A 25,310-nucleotide genomic window follows, 5' to 3' on the forward strand; every position below is an offset into this window, starting at 1 on the left:
CCCAAGCTCTCTTTCCGGGTCAGTCATTGCCACTTCATATATCAGATCTGAAGCTAGATTTTTTTGCCCCAGAGCGCATCACTTTACAACTGCTTGTATTGAATCACATTTGCCATTTTAAAGCCCATTCCAATTGGAAGAGATTGCAATCCCTTTTTGTTTTTACCACCCAGAACAATTTGGTGTCATCAGTAAACGGCCACTTTAGTGCTTATCCCTAACTCCAGATCATTTATGAACAAGTGAAAAAGCACTGGTCCTGATTAGGGATGGAGAAGAAATTCATTGGTCTGCATTTTTACATGAACTAACCTCATTTGCATCTCCCACACAGATCAGAATGTAATTGTCCTTCAGATTTCACACATTTCCAAATTTTGCAACAGTTCTTTACTCAAACAACATACCAAACACACACACATATATATATGAGGCAAAATAAACTTAGAAATGCATACATTGAGATAATTATTCCATAACTGCTAAGCTTGTACAGGTCTTTTGGTGAGGGAATTTGGGTTTTTTTTAAAGTGTACTGTGTACCAAGTCATTCCTATCCATGTGCTTATTAAGGACCTCCAAAAGGATAGTTAGACAGCAGAAGCCATGGTGATTCTTCTGAAACCTTCCTCGTGCAAAGTACACCTTCCACCACTGAGCTATAGTCTTCCCCTTTTTTTACAGCTTTGCCACAAGACTATACCCACTCTTGGCTCTCATCTCCCACTGGTTATTCTGCGCTCCCAACACAAAAGAGCAAATTTGTGCGGTGGTATCCGTCAGACATTCTCTGGATACTCTGCCATGCTCTTATACCCAAATTTATATGAAGCTGAAGAAGGGAAGCTGACTGTCAGTGCATCCTTCAATACAAGGAATGCTTCTCTGGGAATAAAAGGCCTGCTCTTTTGTGATCTTCTCAGGTATATGGAGTATTTGAGTGTAGGCCCCCATCAGCTCTCTGGATTTGGATGCCATAGATGTGCTGTTTTGATACAAATCAGATCACAGAATTTGGGTTACTATGGCACAGATTTTGATTTATAGAGTAAATGGCTCCCATTTGCTACCGGGCCAAGTTCAAGGTTCTAGTTTTGGTGTACAAAGCCCTATACACCTTGGGACCAGGATACATGAAAGACCGTCTTATCCCTTATATACCCAGTTGATCACTGTGCTCTGCAGGTGAGGGCCTCCTGCAGATACCATCTTATCAGGAGGTCCGTTCTGCACAACATAGGAAACGGACCTTTAGTGTGGCGGCACCTACCCTTTGGAATTCCCTCCCCTTAAATATTAGACAGGCACCATCTCTGTTATCTTTTTGGCGCCTATTGAAGACCTTCCTCTTTCAACAAGCCTTTAAGCTGAGACCTATCCCAGTCTGTGTCTGTGTTGGAATTGCTTTTTAATATGTTCTTAAACATTCTCTTTAAAAATGTTTTTAATCTTAGAAGATGTTTTGAAAGCTTTTTTTAAGAAATGTTTTTAAATATGTTTTGTTTTAATGTGTTTTAAAGTTTGTTTTTATGATGTTTTAAAGTTTTTAGTGCTTTTGTTTGCCACCCTGGGCTCCTGCTGGGAGGAAGGGTGGGATATCAATCAATCAATCAATCCAGCCAAGAGAATTGATGCTTGCAATTCACTCTCAGCTGTCTGTCCTGCTGTGAACAGCTCCCAGCACCACAGGACACCACCATACTGCCATATTTTATCATTCTATATGATACAGTATAAAATGGTGATAAGTTGTCTCTTTCTTCTAGGACACCAAGAAACACAATGCTCTGGAAAAGTTGAGAGAATTTGTTGGTACTGCTTTTGATATTTCTTACTCATTGTGCATATGGCTGGTGCCTGAGGAAGAAAATGATTTACAATCTGGAACTGTCTGGAAGAGAAATGCTTTATTCTATATTGATATATGGTCACAGACCCGTTCAAATAAAATAATCAATAAAATGTCAAAACAGTTAAAATACAGAAATATAAAAGTATAACATAAAAGAAATAACAATTAAGAAAAAACAATCCTCTAGCAACTCCTTTGGGCAGAAAAGAGGAACTTGGCCACTGTCTCTGTTGCAGACTTGTTAGAATCAGCCAGGAAATATTTCAGAAACCAGTCCATAAACCTACCAGGAAAGTTCCTCATAATAGGGCCTAGTAGTCTGTTACGATCCTCCCTATAGAAGTTACATACAAAAAAAACATGATCCAATGATTCAACTTCATCTCCACAGGGACACAGCCGATCCACATAAGGGGCACCTTGGTAACGCCCTTCCAAGAGAACAGAAGAGAGATAGTTAAACCTGGCTCTAGAAAATTCATGGTGATTTAGGAATAGTCCGATTCTCCAAATAATTAGCATATTTGGGAAATTGAAAAGTCAGACCAAGATGAATAGGGGAGCATATTTTACATGCATTTGATACAGCAAATTGAATATCGGTATCCTTAATTCTTTGATCTAAAATGAATTTAGCAGTCCTAAAGTCTTGTGTATGAATAAAATCAAAAGAAGAACCTAATAAATGCAATTTAACAGTAAAGAATTTTAAACCAGGAACTGATATAAATATCGTTCAAAAGAAATGGACTGCCTTCAAGTCGATCCCGACTTATGGCTTCCCTATGAATAGGGTTTTCATGGTAAGAATTGTCCTTACAATAGGCCATAAAAACATGTAATAAACCCTTAAGTCCTATTTTTGATAGGGACATAAGCACAGCATCATCCGCATATAATAGTAAAGGGCATTTAGTCTCTGCCAACTTTGGAGGATGAAAATCAGATGCTAAACAATATCCAGTCAGATCATTTAGGTAAAGACTGAATAAAGAAGGGGCTAATATGCAACCTTGACGAACTCCCTTAGTAACAGAAATAGAATTTGTCAGATTGCCTTCTAATCCACACCTTACTTGAAGTGGTGCATTGGTAAAGACATTTCGTAAAATAAAACAATCTCTTGTCAATAGAGGAATGGAGCAATTTAACCCATAATTTGTCTCTTGGGATTGAATCAAAAGCAAACTTCAAAAAGCAGTATAAAAGCAGTAAACAAACCATTTCCAAAAGAATTCTTATATTTCTCAGCCAAATGATTGAAGACTACACAATGATTGATGGCAGATCTACCCTTTCTGAAACCCGCCAGTTCATTTTCCCAAATATTCTCAACCTCTATCCAAGAGGCGAGACTCAGGTTCAAATGACTAGTGTACAACTTACCCACTATCGACAACAGACTGATAGGTCTATAATTTGATGGATCTTTCCTATCCCCTTTCTTAAAGATTGATATCACAGTGGCCTCTAGCCAAGCTAAAGGAAAAAGCCTGGTGTTACTAATATGCGTAAATAGATTTAGGAAAGAGGCAGCCCACCAGGCTATATTCACCTTCAAGATTTGAGGAACTATTAACTCAGATCCCAGGGCCTTTCCTGATTTGAGACGGATAATGAGAGATTTTATATCAGACTGTGTAACTGGAGATCACATTGGCAAATCGTTAAGATCTGAAAAAGAAGGACCAACTGTTGGGTATTCCCTAACTTCTGCAAACATTTCAGAAAAATACTACTCCCAGATGTCAGCAGGGATGTTACAGCTAACTGAGCTTGATGAGGTGCCCAAGGCACCAGTAACCAGAGCCCAAAAAAGTTTAGCGTTCTTATTTAGTGAAGAGTCAATCAGTGCCTTCCATCCATTTTGGACTGCTTCTTTCTTCTTTTGAGTTAACAGTAATTTATATTGCTTTTTAGGCAAATAATATTTAGGCATTAGAATTTTCCTTCCTATATTGAATATACACATTTCTTAGATGCTTTTTCAGTACCTGACACTCCTTGTCAAACCACTTAGGAGACACTCCGCTGTACTGTAGGTCTAGAAGTGGACTGTTTCAGACTTAAAACAGGTTTCAGAAGGGAAATCAATAACAGGTAAGAATTTAGAGCGACAGAAATTTCCATGGCTCTTAGGATAGAACTTTTCAGTTCTTCCCCTGCAGAAGAATTTAATAAACCAATAACCTTAGTGTTTACTTCTTCAGATCAATATAGTCTCTTATGCCTAAGTTTTAAAAATTGATCTCTATACAAATGGTTAGAATCCAAGTAGATAGAAGCAGATACAAGAGTAAGACTAAGGGGTAAATGATCACTATCAAGCCTATCTCCTACCAAAAACTCCTTAGCCAGACTAGAAAGAGAGTGGGGAATCAACACATAATCAACCACACTACTTCCATTTCCAGATACATATGTAAATTCAGCGCAATAATCGAAAATATTATTTCCATTCAGGAGCAAGAGCGCAAATCACCCCACCATTTGTGTCAAACATATACCACCAAAATTCACTTTAAGATCTTTGGAGCTTCTATTATAGCTAAAGATATAATTCTCAGTATCAATTTCTTCCCATAGACTGGATGAAAAAGTTTATTATTATTAGGTCCAATTCTTGCATTAAAATCCCCCATTAAGATTATATGTGCTCTAGGAAATTTAGATTTGAATTCTATGATATATGACTCCAACTCTTCCCAAACCTGTTTTATGCCATTCCTAGTGGGAAGAGGAGGGATATAAACATTGATAAGCAAAAGGGACAAGGATCTAAACTCAAGTGAGCCCCCCACTGCAATTTTACCACAAGGCTTAAACCATCTAATAGTTGATTGAAGCGAGGTGGAAATCAGTATGGCCTGGCCTGCCTTTGCTCTACATTTCCCATTACTCGGCTCAGCAAGGATATCATTTACCAAATAACCATTCAGATCAATTTTCTTAGTAAACCAAGTTTCCTGGATAAAAATCACGTCATAGGATCTTAGAAAGTCCAGGACCTCAGAATCCCTTTGTTTCGAGGCCCAGCCTGCTACATTCCATGTAAGGATTCTAAGCTGGCTGGTAGTCAAATCCCGATCTTTCTGTTTATCCCCAAGCCATCTATTAGATTGAAGATTTAAAGTACTAGATAATGGTTCATTTTGATAAGTACTCTGTCAATCAATCTCAACAATATGGTCCAACTCCCCATTCGCATCCACAAAAACATCCTATTCCTTTTGGGGGCTTAGAAGGCACCTTATTAGCTGTAACATTTTCCTGTCTTGATGAAGATTCATAGTAACCCAGTTCCTCTTCGTAAAGATATCTTGCTTGCAACCATTCTGCGCTTGACATTGCTGGCCCCGATGTAATTATATTCTTTGGTGAAGGAGCAACTCTTCCCTAATTTATTGTCATCACTTATGTAACAATCATTCTCTTCAATTTTCAGCTGATCAGCGCTCACTTTTCCATTTGATGTGCTGGAGACCCCTGCTGGGGACGTTGAATCTTTACCGAGTCGTAAAATGAATAAGAGTATCTTGCAGAGATGATAATCTAACAATTATTTCTTCCTGTGACTGGTGTGGTAGAGTTAGGTTAAAAGGTCCTTTTCTTCTGGAACTAGGGGAACTCTAATGTCTTTGCTATAAGAGATGTTTCCTGCTTTGCACCTTGCTATTTTGAATTATAATGCTGTCCCACAGACTTAGAGTCCCCCAAGGTGATAAGTTTGCCAACTCCTTCATTCTTTTGTCCTGAGCATAAGTGCATATGGCATATGGCTACGGGAATATTATTCTCAAAAAATCTAGTCACCTTCAGACCCATATTTAGAAATTTGATCTTTTTATCATATATTTCTTTAGTAATCTGCCAACTCCTAAATGTCATGCACGTGCATGATGATAATCATAGAGTAAATACTCTATATTAAGTATATTCATCCATTTTAAGCACTTGTGGGATCACTTTATCCACAAGTTGTAAAAGATGTAATTTATGCTGTAATTGAGAGAGCATGCCTCTAGGTTTGGGAAAATTAAGGAAGACTAACTTTTGGTGGTTTAAAATCAATTGCCACTTATGAGGTGTATTTAACTTTGTTCCTTCTTGCACCTCCTTCTGTTTACTCTGCATTAGACCAGCCCTTGAATCAAGAACATATTGCCAAGGATCCTGGATTTCATCTGTAGTAGCCGCTAGATCAATTTTCAAAATGCTTTATTTAAATCAGAGGTCAGAAATCTGTGGCCCTCCAGAAGTTGCTGGACTACAACTCCCATCATCCCTGACCACTGGCCACACTTGCTGGAGCTGATGGGAGTAGGAGTCCAGCAACAGCTGGAGGACCAGGTTCTCCACCTGTAATTTAAAGGAACTGTTTCTCATATAACTTGCAGGCAGCAAAAATAATGCATTAAGGAATTAAATTGTTTTCCAGCCTTGCATTAGTAACTAGAGTGGCTCTAGGCCTGTTCCCCCCACCCCTGAGAGAACAGAGTCCATCATATTGTATCAGTGTTAAAATGTCTTCTGTACCTTCCAAGCCAAAAAGTGCTGCCCTCTCTGTGTTGTGAAAGAGACTTAGTAGCTCTTGGCTACAGCAAGAAAACAACCCATGTGTTTCCTTCCATCCTTATTCTGTGGAGTCAATTCTCACAGATGAAACAACATGCAAATGTCTGCAAAAACAGCTCACTGTGGGAAGAGCCTAGGTGTATTTTTTAGTGCTACAGCCTTGAAGGCAGACTTATTTTTCACAGAGAATCTGAATATCTTGTTCGTCACAATTCAGGTCCCCAGTAGATAATGCGAGGGTTTTGTTTATGTCAAAACTTTTCATGAAAATTAGCATCTTCTGAAAAGTGAAACAACTGTTACTAAGACCCCACAATGAAACAAATATATATTCTGCTGTTGGTTTTAACCTGGTATTCTCTCCCCTCTCACCCCTGCAATTTCTTGTTTTCTGTCTTGCCCCCACATGCAATTGAAGTGTGCTCAGTTCTATCCTACCATATTCTTATTTTTCCCCTTTTGCCATGCTGTTACTTTTGCAGAAGATTTTCAAGTCAGTGGGAGGAAAGAATGATAATAGTTTGGACACTATGCATCTGTATAAAAAAATGGGATGGGAAACACAATATGAACTATCCTATTTGCAAATCAAAGTGTATCTAAAGAATCACTGGAAGTTTGCTACACAGAAACAACTGTGTTTCTGTGTAGCAAACTTCCAAACACAGTATAAATTTGCTTTTTCAGCAAGCTTTTGAAACAGAAAAGCGGTATTTCAATATGTTCTTGTGCAACTCGTATGCATTTCAGAGGTATTTATACTAAATTGATAGTGGATTGTGCCTGAGGTATTATTTATTTAATGAAGTATTTTAGGCTGCCTTTCAGGGTAAAAACCCTTATATTCATAAATACAACATTCATTAAAAAAATAGAAAAAAACTTTACAAACACCACAAATTGACAGCAGACAGAAGCTTATTATTGCTAAACTAAAAGCTGTAAAAATACGCCTTGTAGCATCATCCTAATACCATTCGAATACCATTCTAAGACCATGCAAGCTGAATAAGTTATGCTTAACATTAAGAATTTGAATAGAAGGGACCAGTGATACACCAACAGGTAAAGAATTCCATGGCCTTGGGACCACTGCTGATCTCTCTCTCTTTCTGCCTCTCTCATTTGCCCATACTGCTGATGGACGTAGAAGGAGGACCTCTGATCTAAGCACACAGGCAGATTCATATGAGGCCTTTAAGAAACCTCATCCTAAGCCATTTAGGGCTTAAATATTTCTCAAATATTATGGACACAAGCTGTCCTTCAAAACTCAAATCTTCTGCCCTCCCCCCGCACAACTTATCAGTTCCACAGGTCAGCATGCAATCACGTATGTAGCCAGTGCAAGATCAGGGTACTAATCCAATTCTCAGAAACAGAACAAGAGGAAGATAACAACATATCTTCTAAAACAATGCATGCGGAAGCATCACAAGAACAAAGAGCAACAGCTCTTGCCGATCACATTGGGATGATGGGACAGTGAAGATATACTAACTCCTCACAAATCCATTGTGGATCAGTGAATGTCCTCTGCCAGAGGGCATTCAGTCTTCAGAGGTCCTGGTTGGTGGAGAGGGAAAGCACCACCTGCTGCAGGAGCTTATCTCTCCTTGAAATTTCCCATTTGTTTTCCATGTGTCCCATTGCCCCCACACAAAGAGGACTCGTGACACCAAACTGGAATAATGTTATATTTATTAAAATATAACATCCTAAATCCAATGCAATACAGCCAATTATTCAAATCTATATCTTTTCGGGCAGGTGAGGCTAAACCTAACTACGAGGGATTACACCCTCACCTTCTAAAGGCATCACTTCTCATCATCACGTAACTCCATAGTCAAGGATGTGGGTGAATTCCTCCCTCCTTGCTCTTGGAGCCAGCTGTGTGGTTCCAACCTCCACACCATGGCCCCCCGTACAGGCGATCACCATGATGCGCAAGCAGGTCCCACAAGGACACAACCCAGATCCCCACCGGACACAAAGCCCTGATGGTTCCCTAGGGAGTGCCCCTTTTTCATGATGCCTTAACTACGTAATTTTTAAACCCCATATACCTCACCTGCCCGAATTCTATGCCACAAGAGGGGATCAGCTTAAGCTTGGTCCCCTCCACCCAATGAGAATAACAATCCCCTTAATCCCCCCGTAAGATCCTCCAAAAACAGGTCACACCCTTGTTCAGAAAGATGAACACCGTCATCCCGAAATAGATGCGGGGCATGGAATCTAATCCTATCGTGAGGAATAATTGCCCCGCCAAGGGACAAAACTAAATCCCTAACGTTCCTATTAACCCATTTCCTAGCTCTATCTATCTTGTTGGGGTGAACAGCACCCCTCCAAACCCTTCTAACAAGCATTTCAGACCATACAAGTATAAGATTGGGATATGATCTGATAAGCCACGTGAGATCACGGGTAACTTTTAGCAGCAAATCCAACCCTGGACGCTGCACCAAATCATTTCCCCCCAAATGAATTAATAATATGTGCGGCTTGTCAGTCAATGACATGATCCGGCACACAGCAGGCAACAACGCATCCCATAACATGCCCCTCCGGGCTTCCCACTGAACCGTAGCTGTGGCAGAAAGCTGCAACTGTGTTCCATGAACAGACGAGGACGCCCTCCGGTGAGCCCAAAACACAATTGAGTGGCCACACAAGACGATCCTGACGGGAATTGGGATGTTTTTCAAACCTACAGGAAACAGAAACAAGGTCATCTGTTAAAACCTGACATAAGACTTAAATGCATCGGAACGCCACCTGCCAATCGCCTGTATCTCGCTGATACTCATGCCCGCAAGGGCCGCGGCAGTAGCCGCACCAATCCGGAAAGAATGCAGCCCATAGACTCCAGCATCGCGACCACTGGCCAACAAGGCCCGCCGAACAACGGCCCAAAATTGAAATTGAGTCAGGGCAGAACCATCCGCATGTATGAACAAATAACGCTGGCCCTCTGGCCGAATGCATAGGAATTGTCGCATTGCAGACACAGGGCACAATACCTGGACCTGGCTACTTCGTAAAAGCACGATACTGCCATGGCCCTTTTGATCGGTCTTAGAGACCCTCAGTGAAAACCTCACTATATCTGTACCTAATGTGCAATCACCAAAGCATAAGGCTCGATGAGTCACATCACGCTTAGAAGGGGCCAATACTTCGCTAGGGCGAAAAGCACCATAAAACATCGTCAGAGTTACTGCGGCGAACAGGTGCGACTCATACTGAGATGAGCAAAAAGAATTAAATAGTGCCAGGATCTGGAGGAGTACATCGGGCGTGATTGGCCTCCTCCGGTCAGAGGCCCTGGGAGCGGAACGCGACCAACCCTCAAGGACCTTTCTGACCCTAAAATCTACAGAATGATCCGGCAGCCCCCTTGCCTTGGAAATAAAGGCTAGCGCCGAGAGGTGACCGGCAAAAGTAGAAACAGAATTATTGTGCCCTTTTAAATGTATCATAAATTGCAATAGATGCTCCACAGGAATAGGCCACTCCAATGGCAGCTCCGTGCCCATGCGAAAAGCCTGGAACTTAGCAAATGAACGCTCATATGCATTTTGAGTACTGGGAGCAAGAGCCGCAGCAATCGCAATCCCAACTTCTAGTTGCCAAGGTTCCACAGGAAAGGTGGGATTGGTACTGGATCCAGAGCCGCTCCAGGTGCAAGCTCCCGAAAGCGCGCCATCTGTAAGCGGGAAACTGCATCAGCAACGGTATTCATCAAACCTGGAACATGTCTGGCCATGAATAAAATATTAAAGCGCAAGCATTGTAATACATACGCACGCACCGAGTGCGTAACACAAGGAGACTTAGAAGTTTGGGCATTAATAACGCTAACTGCGGAAATATTATCGCACCAGAAGCGCACTGTGCGATTTTGAAATGCCTTTGGCCAGATATGAACAGCTACCACTATTGGAAAAAATTCCAAAAATGTCAAATCAGAAGTAATTCCGGTAGCCTGCCAACTGTCAGGCCATCGCTCAGCGCACCACTGGGATCTAAAGATTACTCCAAAGCCAATGCCACCGGCAGCATCGGAATGCATCTGTAATTCTGCTTCTAATAGCAATTCCTCCCTCCAAAAGGAAAGGCCATTGAAATCCGTCATGAATTCAAGCCACATGTGCAAATCTTCCCTCATCCCTAACGTAATCCTTATGAAATGGAAGCGGGATTGAACTCCCCGCATGGCGTCGCATAGACGCCTGAGGAATGCACGACCAGGTGAAATAACTTTAGAAGCAAAAACTAAATGGCCCACAATTTCCTGTAACTGGGCCAAGGTGATCTTCTTCCGCTCTAGGGCTGAATGAAGCAGTTGACGCAGTGCAACCAACTTCTCAAGCGGCAAACGTGAAGTCTGAGCCACAGTATCTTACTGGATCCCTAAGAAAATAAGGGAAGTAGTAGGGCCCTCAGACTTTTCAGGAGCTAAAGGGACTCCCAATTCGTCAGTTAAAGTGGCAAAGGAATGCATCAGATGGGAGCAGTGAGAAGACCCAGCAGGCCCCACAAATAAAAATTATCAAGATAATGAGCAGAGAAGGAGGACGATGCTTTCATCCTCAATTCCCATTCAAGAAATGTGCTAAATGCTTCAAAAGCAGCACAAGACACAGAACAACCCATTGGCATAGCTCTGTCTACGTAAAACTGACCTTGAAATTTAAAACCAAGCAAATCCACATCAGCAGGGTGTACAGGCAAAAGGCGAAAAGCGGATTTTATGTCACACTTTGCCAGCAAAGCCCCCTTTCCAGCTTTCCTAACTACTCTCACTGCCTCATCAAAAGAAGTATATCTGACTGAGGCATATAATGGGGAAATGCCATCATTGACAGAGGCTCCTTTCGGGAAAGACAAATTATGAATAAGGCGATATTCCCCAGGCTGCTTCTTAGGGATAATACCTAAAGGGGAAATCCTCAAATTTTCAAACGGAGGACAACTGAAGGGGCCCGAGATACGATCAGCAAGTATCTCTTTATTAAGCTTGGCCAGAACCACGGGCGCTAACGTACTAAGAGAGGGCTGATTGACAAACGATGTAGCAATCCTAGGACCCTCAAAAGGGATACGAAATCCATCCTTAAAACCCTGAAGTATAAAACTAGCAGCCTGCTTATTGGGATAAAGCTCTAACAGCTTTGCTAACGGAGCCAGCTTGATCGGGCTACTGGCCTTGCAACATACCGCCGCTATTGCCAGACCCGCGTTTTTGCTGCTGATGCTCCCCTGTACCCTGTCGAGCAGTATGTGCCCTCTGGCAAGAGGAACTGGAGTGGTTGCCTCCACACAGTGCACAGACGTATCTAAATTTACAGGGACGTCTAGAACATCGGCCACTGCTATTGAATAACCAGCAGACTTGCTGGGATTGAACCCAATGCCCGCCTTGGCTGTAGCCCGAGGCGGAAGTCTGCGCGCGTGCCAATAAATGCCCACTATCGGCTCTATCTCCTGTAGTGGGCCTGGCGGAAGTCATAGATCGCAACCACAGTCCTGCATGTTCAATATCCCAACGAAGGGTGGGATCCAATGCTGCTCTTTGCCTGAAATTCTGATCATACCGCAACCAAGCGGTTCCAGAGAATTCACGGAAGGCACGATGCACAATATCCTGATATTTTATCATGGACAAAGCCCTAGACGGATAAGCCTGTGTCATAACACCCATATAAATCGTATAGGCGTTCAACCAATTAGGCCATACCCGATCCACTTTTCTTTTTATCGCCGCCTCACGCTCTTTAACTTCTTGACCATCTTTAAGCTTAACCTCAGTTTCACGAAACAGGAGAGTAAAGAGATTGATATACTCTCCCCTCCAATTTTTTTCTTTCGTTCCTAACAATAAATGATCACCTAACGGAAGGGATGTATCGCCTTGAGGATAAACCCCATGTGGCAGGGGTAAATAAGCAGGTGATGAAGAAGAGGAAGTCAAAGGCGGCTGCCAAGGACTCACGGCAGCTGCCGGCCAAGGAAGCTGTGGGTGCTGGGGTACCAACACACCTCCCATAAACACTACTGGGTGCGTAGCATCTCCCAACAAAGGAGAACCAGCCATTGGTGTATCCCTGTTAAGGGCATTGGAATCCTGTGCTTGTGTATTGTAAGCTTGTGCGTGCATAATTGGCTCACCTGTATACGCAGCAGGAGAGGCAACCACAGGCTGTGCTGCAAACCCAGACGCCCTATGAGTAAACGCGGCAGCATCATGTGAGACTGGAAGCTGAACTTGCATAGGCCCAGCAACCGGCGGGACTGAAGGCGTGACCGAAGAACTGGAGGCAGGAACAGTTGGCAAACAAGCTGGAGGCTTAGGAATTGCTGGCTCCTCGCTAGGTGCTGCAGCTTCCAGAACCCCGATCCTAGAAACTAAATCGGCAAGAAGACGATTTTTAGGCATTCTGGAAGCCAACCGCGCAGATTTCTTACCTGCTGGAGCGGAACTCGTGCCAGCATCAGCATCCAGCAGCTGCATGCGTTCCTTTTCCAGCGCCTCCACACTAGCCACCAAGGCATGGATGGTCCCCAAATCCTCCTCTTCATCAGAAGACAGGTTCTGCTGGGGTGGAGGGCGCTTTGTAGTTTGTTTCACAATTCGCACTCCTTTTTTCTGTTGAGCCTTCCTGGGTGGCATGGTTGTAAAAAACCAATCAACAACAATTATGCAACGTACCAAATTGCAATCACAACCAGATTGTAAATTTGACAATTTTTAATAAGAAGTAGCACACCTAAAGTGCTAATTACACTAACCAATAAATTGAACTTAACTTACTATTATTATTATTATTAACCTATTAACTAAATATGTATTTATATATATTTATCTATATGAATGGGGTGAGGGGGGGATGTAAACTAAAGGGAATTGGGGGATTGGGGGGGTTATATATTTAAATGTAATAAACTGAACAAATAACAACTATAAATCAAATATTAAAACTAATGCAATACCTAAATAATTAAATTAACATACGCAATAATAATAAATTTATTTTAAATTTTTGGTCAAATTGAGGTGAGATAACTGCCGGACCAACACCCAGTATCAACAAACAAACTGAAATTACGCCACAGGAAATCAATGGGGGGGGGGAGGGAACGTATTATAACGTTAACGAAAGCAAGGCACAATCAAATAATACACGCAAACTATAGCAGGAACATCGAATCAACCAACTCAAACCCCCTTTTTACTAAAACTTAAAAGGCAATAAACCATAAAGGGAACACAACCAGGAAGTAAATCAGCCGGCGTGCCGGCCGCCGCCGGGGCGCGTGGGCGGACGCCCGCCGCCCAGCTGATTCGTCGGAGATCAGATAAGGACAACCAAGGGGCTTAAGGAGTAAAACAATTGACAAACGAATCACTATCAAGTAAAATACTCAGAACGAACGTCCAAACCGCAAACGGAGCAATGTGGAATGAGGACAAACGCAGCTGCCGCGAGGCAAAAAAGGCAAGAGCGGGAAGGACGGAGCAGCCTTATATCTGCTGCTCTGCGCCTTCCTTGATTGGATGATTGATCCCACGTGGCTCCTAGCATATGATTCGAGAATGTTCCCGAGTCTTCCCTGTAATTATGGTGGAGGCAAATACGCCCCTAATTAGGAACGACACTCTCTCCAAGAACATTTGGAGAATCATCAGTCCATCTGCATGCTGTCACCTATGCCAAATGCCCTGTCTCCATTCTTATTGGGCATGGGACCAAAACTACCATAGTAATTAAAAAAGTGTGATGGTACCTACATTACAGATGCTTTACCTTTTCATATTGCCAGCCTCATATTGATATATGATACCTGAACAGGTAATGAGTAATCTGTGTAAGAATGTGGTGTTGCATATTTTACTTCCATGTGTACTGATATAAACTACATTCAGTCCCCTCAGGGGATGGAAAGCTTGGGAAACACTTTGGCTGTGTATACACCATACATTTACAGCACATTTAAAGCATGTGGCTTTCCTCAGAAAACTGTAATTCACCCCTTGCAGATCTACAATTCCCAGCACCCTTAACAAACTACAGTTCCAATGATTTTTTTTTGGGGGGGGGAGGCATGTGCTTTAAATGTATGGTGGGTAGGCAGCCTTTGAAAACCGTTGGTATTACCTGGGAGGGAGGGACTATTGTTCATAGCTTCCGCCATAAGGATATTTCTAAAAAAGGCACTTCTCTGATGTAGGGTGCTATTAAGTAAAGACACCTGAGGAGGAGGCTTTTCCTCCTGCAGTTTCCTTAGCACCAACCAATACTCAGGTCATGCTAATAGAGAGGGAAAACAAGAAGGATGTGCACTGAGGTTTTCACATAACTGATGTTGTGATGGGAACCTGTCTTATTTGTCCTCTGCTTGGTATTGTCTGCACGAGCCTTCCCCAACCTGGTGCCCTCCAGATTTTTCTTTTCTGTTCTTTTTTGCACTACTGCTCCTATCATCTCTTATTGGCCGTGCTGGTTGGGGCTGATGGGAGTTGTAGTCCAAAACATCTGGAAAGCACCATCTTGAAGAAGGCTGATCTGTACAGAGTACTAGCAGTAAAATACATTATGTACTGTGATCACATTTTATATGTGTGTGCAGTAGAAGCCATTGTGGTGGAGAAGAGCCACAGAGTCTGATGCTGGCATCACTACCGTTTACCTGGATGGTAATGAAGAGCGGCAAGATGGCATTGTGTAGATGTTTATACTGCTGCCCTGCCCTACTCAGCACCATCCAGGGAAGCTGTAGTGATGCCAATATTGGGAGGGTGGATCCTCATTTCTGCCCCACCACACCAGCGCTCTGTGTGTATGTGTGTTTCAAGTCAGAATACCATGCAGGAGTCTGTGTGACATGAAGTTGAAACAGGTGATGTACATGAGATGTGTTAGTGAATTCTGCCATGGCTTCCATGTTCAATATTCAGGCATGTTGTCCATGTATTCCGGTCTTCACCCACAGGTGTTGCTTAAATGGAATGGGTACCTACAAAACCAGAAGGTCCTGGTGGGAACTTCGACATCATTCTGCTTCTGCTCTCTCTGTCTTGCTTTCTTTTGTCCTATCTTCATTGCATTTAGTGTTTATACACATGCATATACACACTCAAGAAAGAAAATAATATTCTTTTTTTAAAACAGTCAAAGCATTGTGCCACATGGAGACAAGTTCAGTAATTCATGCCTGTTGTTCATGTTGTTTTGTGAACACCTTCCAATGTCTTCCATCCTTTCTTCCAGGGCTCTGTCTGATATCCTCCGGCAGCAGGGACCAATCCCCATAGCACACTGTGAAAGAGAAACTATCTCAGCTATCAATACCTCCCCCAAAGACAACACACCAATCCGAACATCCTCCAAAAACCACTATACACCAGTGCGCACTTCCAAGAGCAACCCAGGTAAGCAGTGCACTTCTTTAGTACTTGAAAAGCCACGTAGTAGTGATTTTTGGAAAATGAGTCAAAAAGGAGCCTTAGTGTCTGAGGACTCTGAGAAGGAGTCGAAGTTCATATGCAATGATTCTTTAAGAGTTGCAGATGCCTTTGTTAGTGGAAGTAATGCTGCGTGGACTTACTGAGACACGTTTACATGCTTAGTGAAGGCATGAGGTGAAAACAATGACATTTTGATGTGGTCTTGCAGTAATGGTCTACAGTAATGGGTGTTACGGTAGAAAAGAATTACAAAAATACATAGGTGGGAGCATTACAAAAGGCAAGTGAACTGCAACACATGCTTCTAGTCTAAAAACATGACCCAAATCCTCATCCAAGCTGTGCTACCATTTGCTATCTCCACTACCCATCTCCTGGAAAATAAGTGTATTCTCCACTGCATGAGTCATTGCAATCATAATCGGATACCATGTAGGGTGAGGTGCCCAGTTTGACACAAGTGACTGAGTATGACACAGGAGTCATTGGGTAAAGTCTTCCTGCCTCTGGTTATTTGGGAGGTCAGAGCAGGCGACCTTAAAGGGGTATAATAGCTCCATGGGGTGCTTAGCCAGCTCAGCTCTTTTGCAGAAGTTAGTGCAATCTTCAAATTTCCAGCAACAGCACAGGTAGTCTGACTGACTGAGCCTATCTTGGAGATCTTTTCTCTCTTGTTCTTACAGATTGGGCCCAAGGGAATGTTTCTCTGTTTAGACAGAAGGGTAGCAGTTTTTGTAGGCTAGAAAGGTGAGAATAGCCTTGTAAGACTGAGGTTGTGATCTATAGCAGCCTTTCCCAACCTTTGGGTCCCCAGATGTTGCTGGACTGCAACTCCCATCAGCCTTAGCCAGCATGGCCAATGGTCAGAAATTATGGGTACTGTAGTAAAGCAGCATCTAGGAACCCAAAGGATGGGAAAAGCTGAAGAAATCTTCCTGTCTTTACTGAAAAAGAGATACAAGTGAGGACTGATCTGCTCCAGGAGTAACCAACATGGTGGGGTAGTGGGATGGAGCTGCCCTCTGCTACTTCCCAGGGTGGCATGTGGTTGGAGCAGGGCATTGGCAAGTTTAGATCTGTGTAGGTGCACTGGCAGAAGCACCACATGGACTCTGCCAGTGCACCCACACATTTCCAACCTTGCTGCCACCGTCACAGTAAGCAGCAGCTGGGAGGGTTGGGGGAGCAGATCTGCTGCTTCACTCCACCATGCTGGCTGCTCCTGATCTACACGTGGTATGCAAGCACACTTGCTTCTGTGGAAAAACAGCTTTGGTAAAGGAAGACTTTCAGCAGAGAAGTGGAAGAGGGGAGGAAGTGCTGAACCCTTCCCCACCTCCCAAGCAGCTTTCTCCTCTACAGGGTTCTAGATGTGTTCTTATCCTTGCAATCTGACAGCCCTTATTCTTTGTTATTTATTTTCAACCATTTATATAATGCTATATATGCAGTGTGGTGTAGTGGTTAAGGTGTTGGACTACGACCTGGGAGACCAGGGTTTGAATCTCCACATAGCCATGAAGCTCACTTGGGCCAGTCACTGCCTCTCAGCCTCATGAAAACCCTATTCGACTTGAAGGCAGTACATTTACATTTTTTTATATATGCAAAAAACATTAAGACAGTTTACAACCATCTAAAATACAATTAAGTTCAGTACATTAAAAAGATAAATAAATAATACACAAATACATGAAACATAATATGGCAGCCTTCACAAACAGTTCAAGTGTAGCAATAAGTACTAGTGAGTGCCAAAAACATATCACTTGGTGCTATCATACTTTAGAGGGAAGGCCATTCCATAGGGGGTGTCACAACAGAAATGATCCTGCATCTGATTAGCACCAGATTGGGGGAGGGGTGATTTGAGTGGGGAAATGGTGGGCAAAGGAATGGTTAAGGACTTCTCTCCCACAATTATCCACTGAAAACCACCTCTTACTGAATCTGCTTTTTTCTTTAAAAAAGCAGCCAGCAGCTGCCAGCAGCTTTTAAATACACTTATTTGCATATAATGTAGAGTCTGGCCCTGAACAGGACAGAGTCTCTTGAAGATCAGCAGAACTAGGAGATGGGACTGCCAGGAGGGGAGAGTGTTCTTGCACTCGGGTCCTGCTTGCGGGCTTCCCCCAGGCACCTGGTTGGCCACTGTGAGAACAGGATGCTGGACTAGATGGGCCACTGGCCTGATCCAGCAGGCTCTTCTTATGTTCTTATGTTCTTATGCTTAATAGGAGCTGCCAGTTCTGCACAGTGATAGAAGAAAAATGAGGTGAGAACTGCAGGTTTGAGTTAGGTGAAATACATTGCCTTGTAAAAGAAGATTGATCTCTGGAAGCAACAGGAAAGGAAGGGGCTTTCAAGGGAACAAGCTCCTCAGGTAGGGGTGGCATGAGAAATGAGACTGATAGAGTTATAAGGATGGGTGTGGAATCTGCAGGAAAGTATGACATTCAAAGAAACAGATAGTGGTTTCTGTCATGACTTCAAAGGATGCACCAACCTGATTCTGTAGCCTTGCCGATCGTCTGAAATTCTGCCTGCATGTGGAAAGCTTGCACAGCACCGACAATGCTTCTCTGGGACTTTATAATCTTCTCTTTAAACTTTTAGCTTTCCAGAGGTAGGCAGTATTTTCAAAGAAGAACATAAGAACAGCCTTGCTAGATCGGACCAAAGAGCCATCTAATTCAGCATTCTGTTTCCTACAGTGGCCAACCAGCTGCCTCCAGGAAGCTCACAAGCCAGGCTTGTAGGCGGCAGCCTTTTCCTACTCTTGGTCTTAAGCAACTAGTATAAAGCGGCACAGAGTGCCTTTGAAGACTGAGGCCCCATATAGACTGATACTAGACTTCTTCTCCATGAATCTGTCCACTCTGCTTTTAAACAAGCAATTCTTCACAGACATCCTGTGGTGGTAAAGCTTCATTAAGATGGCTCTGTCCTGTGCTCCCTGAAAGCTTGAAGGAGGTGCTCACCCATCTTGTTATTACAGTTGGAAGATGAAGAGAGTGGGGCCGCATTAGCTGACCCCATCCCACTCCCAAGCCCGTACACGCACACCCTGCCATCCACATGTTGGGGAGGAGGTATGAAGAGGGGAAGCTTTTCTACACGTGCTAGATGAAGATGGGACTGAATAGGATACTAACTGCAACATGACAACAATTGAAGATGGAATTTTGTATGTACGCTTAGATAATGAGATGAGATGCAAGAATACTGGATAAACTAGGGCCACAATTTTATCAGTTTAACCTAAAGAAGATCTTGCAACAATGTCATGTGCAGGGCTTGGTTACTGCAGCCAGTTGGTACTCAAACTTTCTTATGGGTAGGGCAAGCCTAACCTGGCATTGCGTGGGGGTAGTCATGCCACTCCCCCCCTTTCCCACTGGCCAGACCTTTTCAAGTGTTGAAGGAGGCCTTCCTCAGAATCTTCTTCCCTGGGCCCTACAGCCAGAGCTTGGAAAAGTTACTTTTTTGAACTACAACTCCCATCAGCCCAATCCAGTGGCCATGCTGGCTGGGGTTGATGGGAGTTGTAGTTCAAAAAAAGTAACTTTTCCAAGCTCTGCCTACAGCTATGGGTAGGAGAGAAAGGTTGGCTCCAAAGGGAAGCTGTAACTCACCCAATGGGTCCCACAGCCCTGAGTTACAAGTCTTAGGAATTTTCCATATCCATAAAAATGCCTCAAAGTGCTCACCAATACCTACTTATCTCTATAAAGATAGGTGTGCAGTGCTGCCAATTGTGACCAGCCTATTTAAAATGTGCCCCTCTGAGCATTACTTTCTATCAAACTCCCACCAGCTCACAGTGCAGAGCAGCCCCCCCCAAACTCCAGGAACAGAAACCAGGTTTTCTGCAGGTAAACTGCAAAGAGGCTCAGGGCAGCATGGGCTTCCAGGCCCCACCCTATGCCAGTGTTGGTGTGACATGCCTCTGCATGCTACATCTTATGTGTTTCACTTTTATCTGGGGCCCCAGCAAAAGTGCTCCTACCCACACTCTGTGGCAGGCAGGGGTACACACTTTTGGTTCTAAGGCAGAGAAGAATGTAGCCCTGCTTATAATCTATAACCGTGGAACCTAGAACATGCATCAGACAACAGCCAATACAATAATGCTTTCTGTGCTGTTTTTTTCTTCTTACTAGTACGCCAGGCAAATAAAGGAGATGTTTAGCAATCATATGGGGGGCACTTCAGCGCTACCAGCTCACTACCAAATAACTACAGCATTGTGTCTCACATGTATGCATGAATGAGTTGTTACAGATCACCTATCACAGACAGAACTTTCATATCCCCTCAGACCACAAGGCTGTTCACTGCAGTCACTGTATGCATTCATCTGTGGCTGATTGTGTAGAGGAATCAAGTTATGCACAACCATTTGTTAATGTCTAAGATCCCAAGATCCCACCTGAAAAATGTAATGGTGGTACTGCTGGGGCAGACTGTTGAGAGGAAAGAGAAAATTTGTTCAGTCTAATAAAAATGAAAAGGGGAAATTGTCATTGAAGATTATCTGGAACATTCACACTATACCAACTCAGACCAGTGGCCCATCTAGCTTGGTATTGCTGACACTGATTGGCAGCAGCTATCCAGGCTTTCAGACAGGGGATTTCCCCAGCCTTACATAGAGATGCCAAGGGTTGAATATGGGACTTTTTGCATGCAGAATGTGTCCTCTATTACTGAATTATGGCCATTCCCAAATTCTGAAGGAATTTAAATGCCAAGAGCCAGTTCGATTATAAGGAGAAATGTGAATTTTGTGGAATCCTGGGCTTCAGCTCTGAACTGACAAAAAATGTCACTTCATCAACAGTCTTCAGCAAGAAAGAGAGACTAAATTTTAAGTTAGTCTCTTCATTCATTTGCAGAGTTCACAGTGTGCAAGGGAGATATGATTGCTGAAACTATTGTTTCAGTGACAGCAGCTGTGAAACAAAAGGAAAAGAGATGTGTACAGATTAGGGATTTTGCAAATACTGGTTATTTTTGCCTCCCAAAGCAAAAGTGACAGATTTGCCAATATGGATACGTGTTCTAATAAAGCAATAGGTTTCTGAATTGTTACTGTGGCTCTGAAGAAAAAGAAGGAAAAAGAAAGATGACTCTGTAATTAATGGAAAAGGTAAAAAATAGACCACAATTTTGAGCTTTGAAAGAGAAACTATGAACTACATGTCCAACTGCAGCCACTGGGGAATTGCAAAAATCATGTTTCTGCTAGAAGTGTCCTGAATATTTGGGGAGGCAGAAATATCTACAGGGGAAACATATTGTAATCTCTGCTATAGATTACAAAGACAACAGCATGCCTAACATAGGGATATCAGCAGTAGATCTCCTTTGAGGAAGTGCTTCTTCCAGTCTGCACAGCCATCTAGGGAATTCACCATTTGCTGTTGTGAATTAAATGTAAAACACTGTATGTCTAAGATTACAAGAAATCTCTCTAATTGGTCTATCAGTATTCTTGATAGCACCATCACAAAGGCACTAATTGTTCAATCTCTGCATTAAAGCTCTGTCTCCTATGTTTCCAAGCTTAATTGTGTTTCATGCTATCCCTCCCCTATGTGGCAAGCAGTTCACAACAGTTCTGGTCAAGTATTTTTAGTGTAATATTAATTCTTATTTGTAGTTCAGTGCATACACTAATTACAAGTCTGAAATGTAGACCATTACTATTCTCTCTCTCTCTCTCTCTCTCTCTCTCTCTCTCTCTCTCACACACACACACACACACACACACACACACACACACACACACACACATGTACACACACACACACACACACACACACACAGTAGATGGGGACAGTGGACCTTGTAATCTGTAACAGGCAGGAAGTATAAACCAAAAAATGCTGCTTTGCCCTTACTGGGTACTCTTGCAAGCAAATCTGTTGGAGTAGCAGGCACTTTGGTGTCCGTAGAGCCTTGGCAAATGCCTTTCCTTGTTGCCCTCTGAAGCCACTTCTGGGTGGGAAAGCCTGGGGCACAGTAGCTTGCTTACATCTTTCGAGCCTGAGGTGAGTTGACTATAAATTAGTAGTAAAGCACATTCACTACATACTGATGATCCCGGGTTCAATCCCTCGTAGCTCCAATAAAATGATCAGGTAACTGGTGATGGGACAGCCCTCTGTCTGAACCCTGGACAACTGCTGCCAGTTAGACTAGAGAATACTGGGCTAGATGGACAAAGAGTCTGACCTAGTTACAAGGCAGCTTCCTATTTCCATGAAGATTTGAACTAAAGATATCCTGGTTTACATCTCAATGCCTTCTAAACTAGCTAATTGTAGAAGAGAGATCTGGAGATTTAGGACACCTTTGCAATAATCTCTTTATTTGCAAAATATATAGTCTAAGCAGCTACAGTGGAGCTGCAAAGTCAGCATGAAATGCAGAGCAACATCAGTTCAGCCCCTCCAAAATCTGAACCAGCTGTTAGCACAGTGAAATCCAAGCTGCCTTTCTTAGCACACACACACACACTCTCTGGTCAGGCAAAATGGGATGCAGCTCCTCTTACCCTGGCAAGCATGTATGACTCAAGATACGTTTGGAACAAAGGGTTTCTTGCCGTGGTCAAATTGTGCATTAGTGACCAAATGCAGTAAGTAGGGGGCCATATATATAAACAGGACAGCATGCCTCATAGCAATACGGACAGGGAAGAATGAACCAGAAGTGGCTGCTCTCCTGGAAACTGGAGCATTCAGAGATCAGCTTCTAGGCAGGATAGCTCTGTGTGTCTGTGTGTTGTGTATGCAGGCATGATGGGAAAGTTCAGTGAGAGATCAGACAAACCACTTGCCCACCATATTGTGAAGTAATCAGGTGGGCTTGTAGAATGAAGCAGTCATGGACATTCCTCCTGGGAAAGGTATACTAATACTCCAGAGAAAAGGTTTGCAAGATTCTTTGCAAGTTAAACTCATGCTGGATATTAATTTGTTGGCCAGGAGCTCCATTTGCAGTGTGTGTAAAAAGCTGAGGAGTGGTGCAGACCTTTCCGGAAGGGACACTCAGGCAGATGGTTTCTGAGTCCACAGAACCTCCTTTTGAACAGAGACACTATTTATCACCCAAACAAAGGAATGGGTTTTCAAGAGATTCCTCAGAGGAGATAAATCAATGTTACCTACGTTATACTCCCTGAGCTGTTCCCTGTGGTCTGGAATACAGCCTCTCCTCTGTTTTGTTCTCAGGAATCCTGCTCTGAGTCCCTCCTGCCCTGCACAGGTGGTGTGTGGAGGAGCACCTTTGCCACCATCCCAGGACAGAGATGGGCAGTCTGTGGAAGTCTGTGTCATGTAACAGGGGAGAGGTCAGCTAGCCTATGGGACATAATGAATCATGCCGATACATTACTGGGTGAATGCTAAGCAGTTTAAAAGGCTAGCACTGCCCTTCTACTTGCATTTGCAGTGCAGATCAGCAGTTGACCTTTGCCTATGCAGGAATACCTGGTGCCCTTTTAGGGCTGAGTAGGATTCCCTCCTCCTTTGGCTCCAATTGGCCAGGGAATTGGTGGTAGGCATCTACACTGCACTGCACTTGTGAGATTAGGTAGTAGTACATCCAAGGCTTAGCTGAACCTGCAGGTAGTCATAGCTGGCAGGTTCAGTGCATGTGAAAAAGGGTTTAGGAGTAAGGAAATTGGCAGACACTCCAAGGCATCAGAAGATTGCTAAAGGGGGCTTTCTTAGACCAACGTCTCAAGGCTAATGGGCTCAGGGGATTGAGACCAGAACCCCCAAAGAACAGAACTAACCCATTCAAGGTGAAGGGGTTGTGAGATGTGACAAGGTAGGACAGGACTCCCTCAACTTAGCTTAGCAAGTGTGGCTAGGATGGTGAGGTGCTGTGGCTGATGGAAAAATGCCATATGCCAGCACAAACCACACTGGGGACTGGAATTTAAGTTTAATTACAGTTCTTGCCCCTATACATCTACATTTGTGGTCTGTTTATATCATTCTATATCTCCAGACTATAAAATGTTTTAAGGTAGTGTAGCAGCATCTGGATGAAACTTAAACCTTGGCTTCTTTATGGTTGGGATTCTATTAAGGTGTCTTTATTCTCCCACCACATTCTCGTAAACATTCTAAAAAGTGCTATATAAACACAGACCTCAGCAACGATAGAACTTTGGGAGGAAAACATAGATCTCTTAGGAGGAATTCAGCGCCCTGTTTAACAACAGTGGCATTAATCATTTAAAGAGTGGTAGACAGACACACAGAAACTAATTTGCCTCAACATTCCCAAGACACAATCTCCTCATCCAGATTGTAACACTGGCATGATGCAAAAATGGTCCAATGATCTGTGCCGATTTAGCTCCACTTTGGATACCCACTATTTTTCAGCACACATCATCAGGCCTTCTGCACCTATTGAACAACCTATTGATGCAAATTCAGCTTTGAATGCTGCAAACAAAACAAGTTCGGCCACTGATTAGCTAGATACAGCTGGGAAGGCTTTTAATAAGCCAGTTAAGTCAGGATGTTTCCAATGTGAACACACTCAAAGTGCTGTTTTCAGCAGCTCCTTCTACCTGGGGGCATATTTTGATCTCGGTCTGCGTGCAAAACTAGAGCAGAACATGCCCTCAATCTTCCCCTCCCCCTTTTTTCTTTTTAAATTTAAGAAGGTGTCTAGCCAAATTCAGAGTTCAGCAGCATGGGAAACATTTTCTGTTTTAATACTCTTTACACAGATGTGAAGAGATTCTGAAGCCAGTGCCAGCTGTCTTTAAGGAGGCAGATGAGAAAAAAGACCTGTTTTGGTTAGAGCTACGCTGAGCCATGCAGAGAACACCCCAAAGTTATAAGAAGTTGATGTCTCAGAGTCTCAGACGTTGTCCTCTAGAATGTAGATAGAAGGCAAAAGACTTCATGAGGAAACAAAGAACATTTAGAAATTTATTTATTTATTATTTGATTTATATCCTGCCCTTCCTCCCAGCAGGAGTCCAGGGCGGCAAACAAAAGCACTAAAAACACTTTAAAACATCATAAATACAGACTTTAAAATGCATTAAAACAAAACATCTTTAAAAACGTTTTTTAAAAAAGCTTTCAAAACATCTAAAAAAAGATTAAAACATTTTTTAAAAAGGTTTAAAAACATATTAAATACTTATAATGGAGGGAAACTGTTAAATGAGCAGAATGCATGCATGCATGAATATACAACTTGACACTGATGTAAAAAATGCAAGAAAGCACACTGACAATGGTTTATAGCAGTGTTCTTCAACTATGGGTCCCCAGATGTTGTTGTACTACAACTCCCATGATTCCTTGACCAGTGGCTAAGCTGACTGGGAGTTGTACTCCAAGAACATCTGGGGATCCAGGA

General features: G+C 42.9%; 1 protein-coding gene across 1 annotated transcript in view; it reads left to right on the forward strand.

Moving 5' to 3' along the window:
- The window catches only part of SHISA6 (shisa family member 6), a 359,347-nt gene that overhangs the window by 16,966 nt on the left and 317,071 nt on the right, over window positions 1–25,310 (forward strand). The window contains exon 3 of the mRNA XM_061616529.1: window positions 15,709–15,869. Coding sequence (XP_061472513.1) covers window positions 15,709–15,869 — 161 coding nt within the window. The remainder of the gene's footprint in view (window positions 1–15,708; window positions 15,870–25,310) is intronic.

The sequence above is a fragment of the Rhineura floridana genome, chromosome 3, assembly GCF_030035675.1.
Source record: "Rhineura floridana isolate rRhiFlo1 chromosome 3, rRhiFlo1.hap2, whole genome shotgun sequence".
NCBI lineage: Eukaryota > Metazoa > Chordata > Lepidosauria > Squamata > Rhineuridae > Rhineura > Rhineura floridana.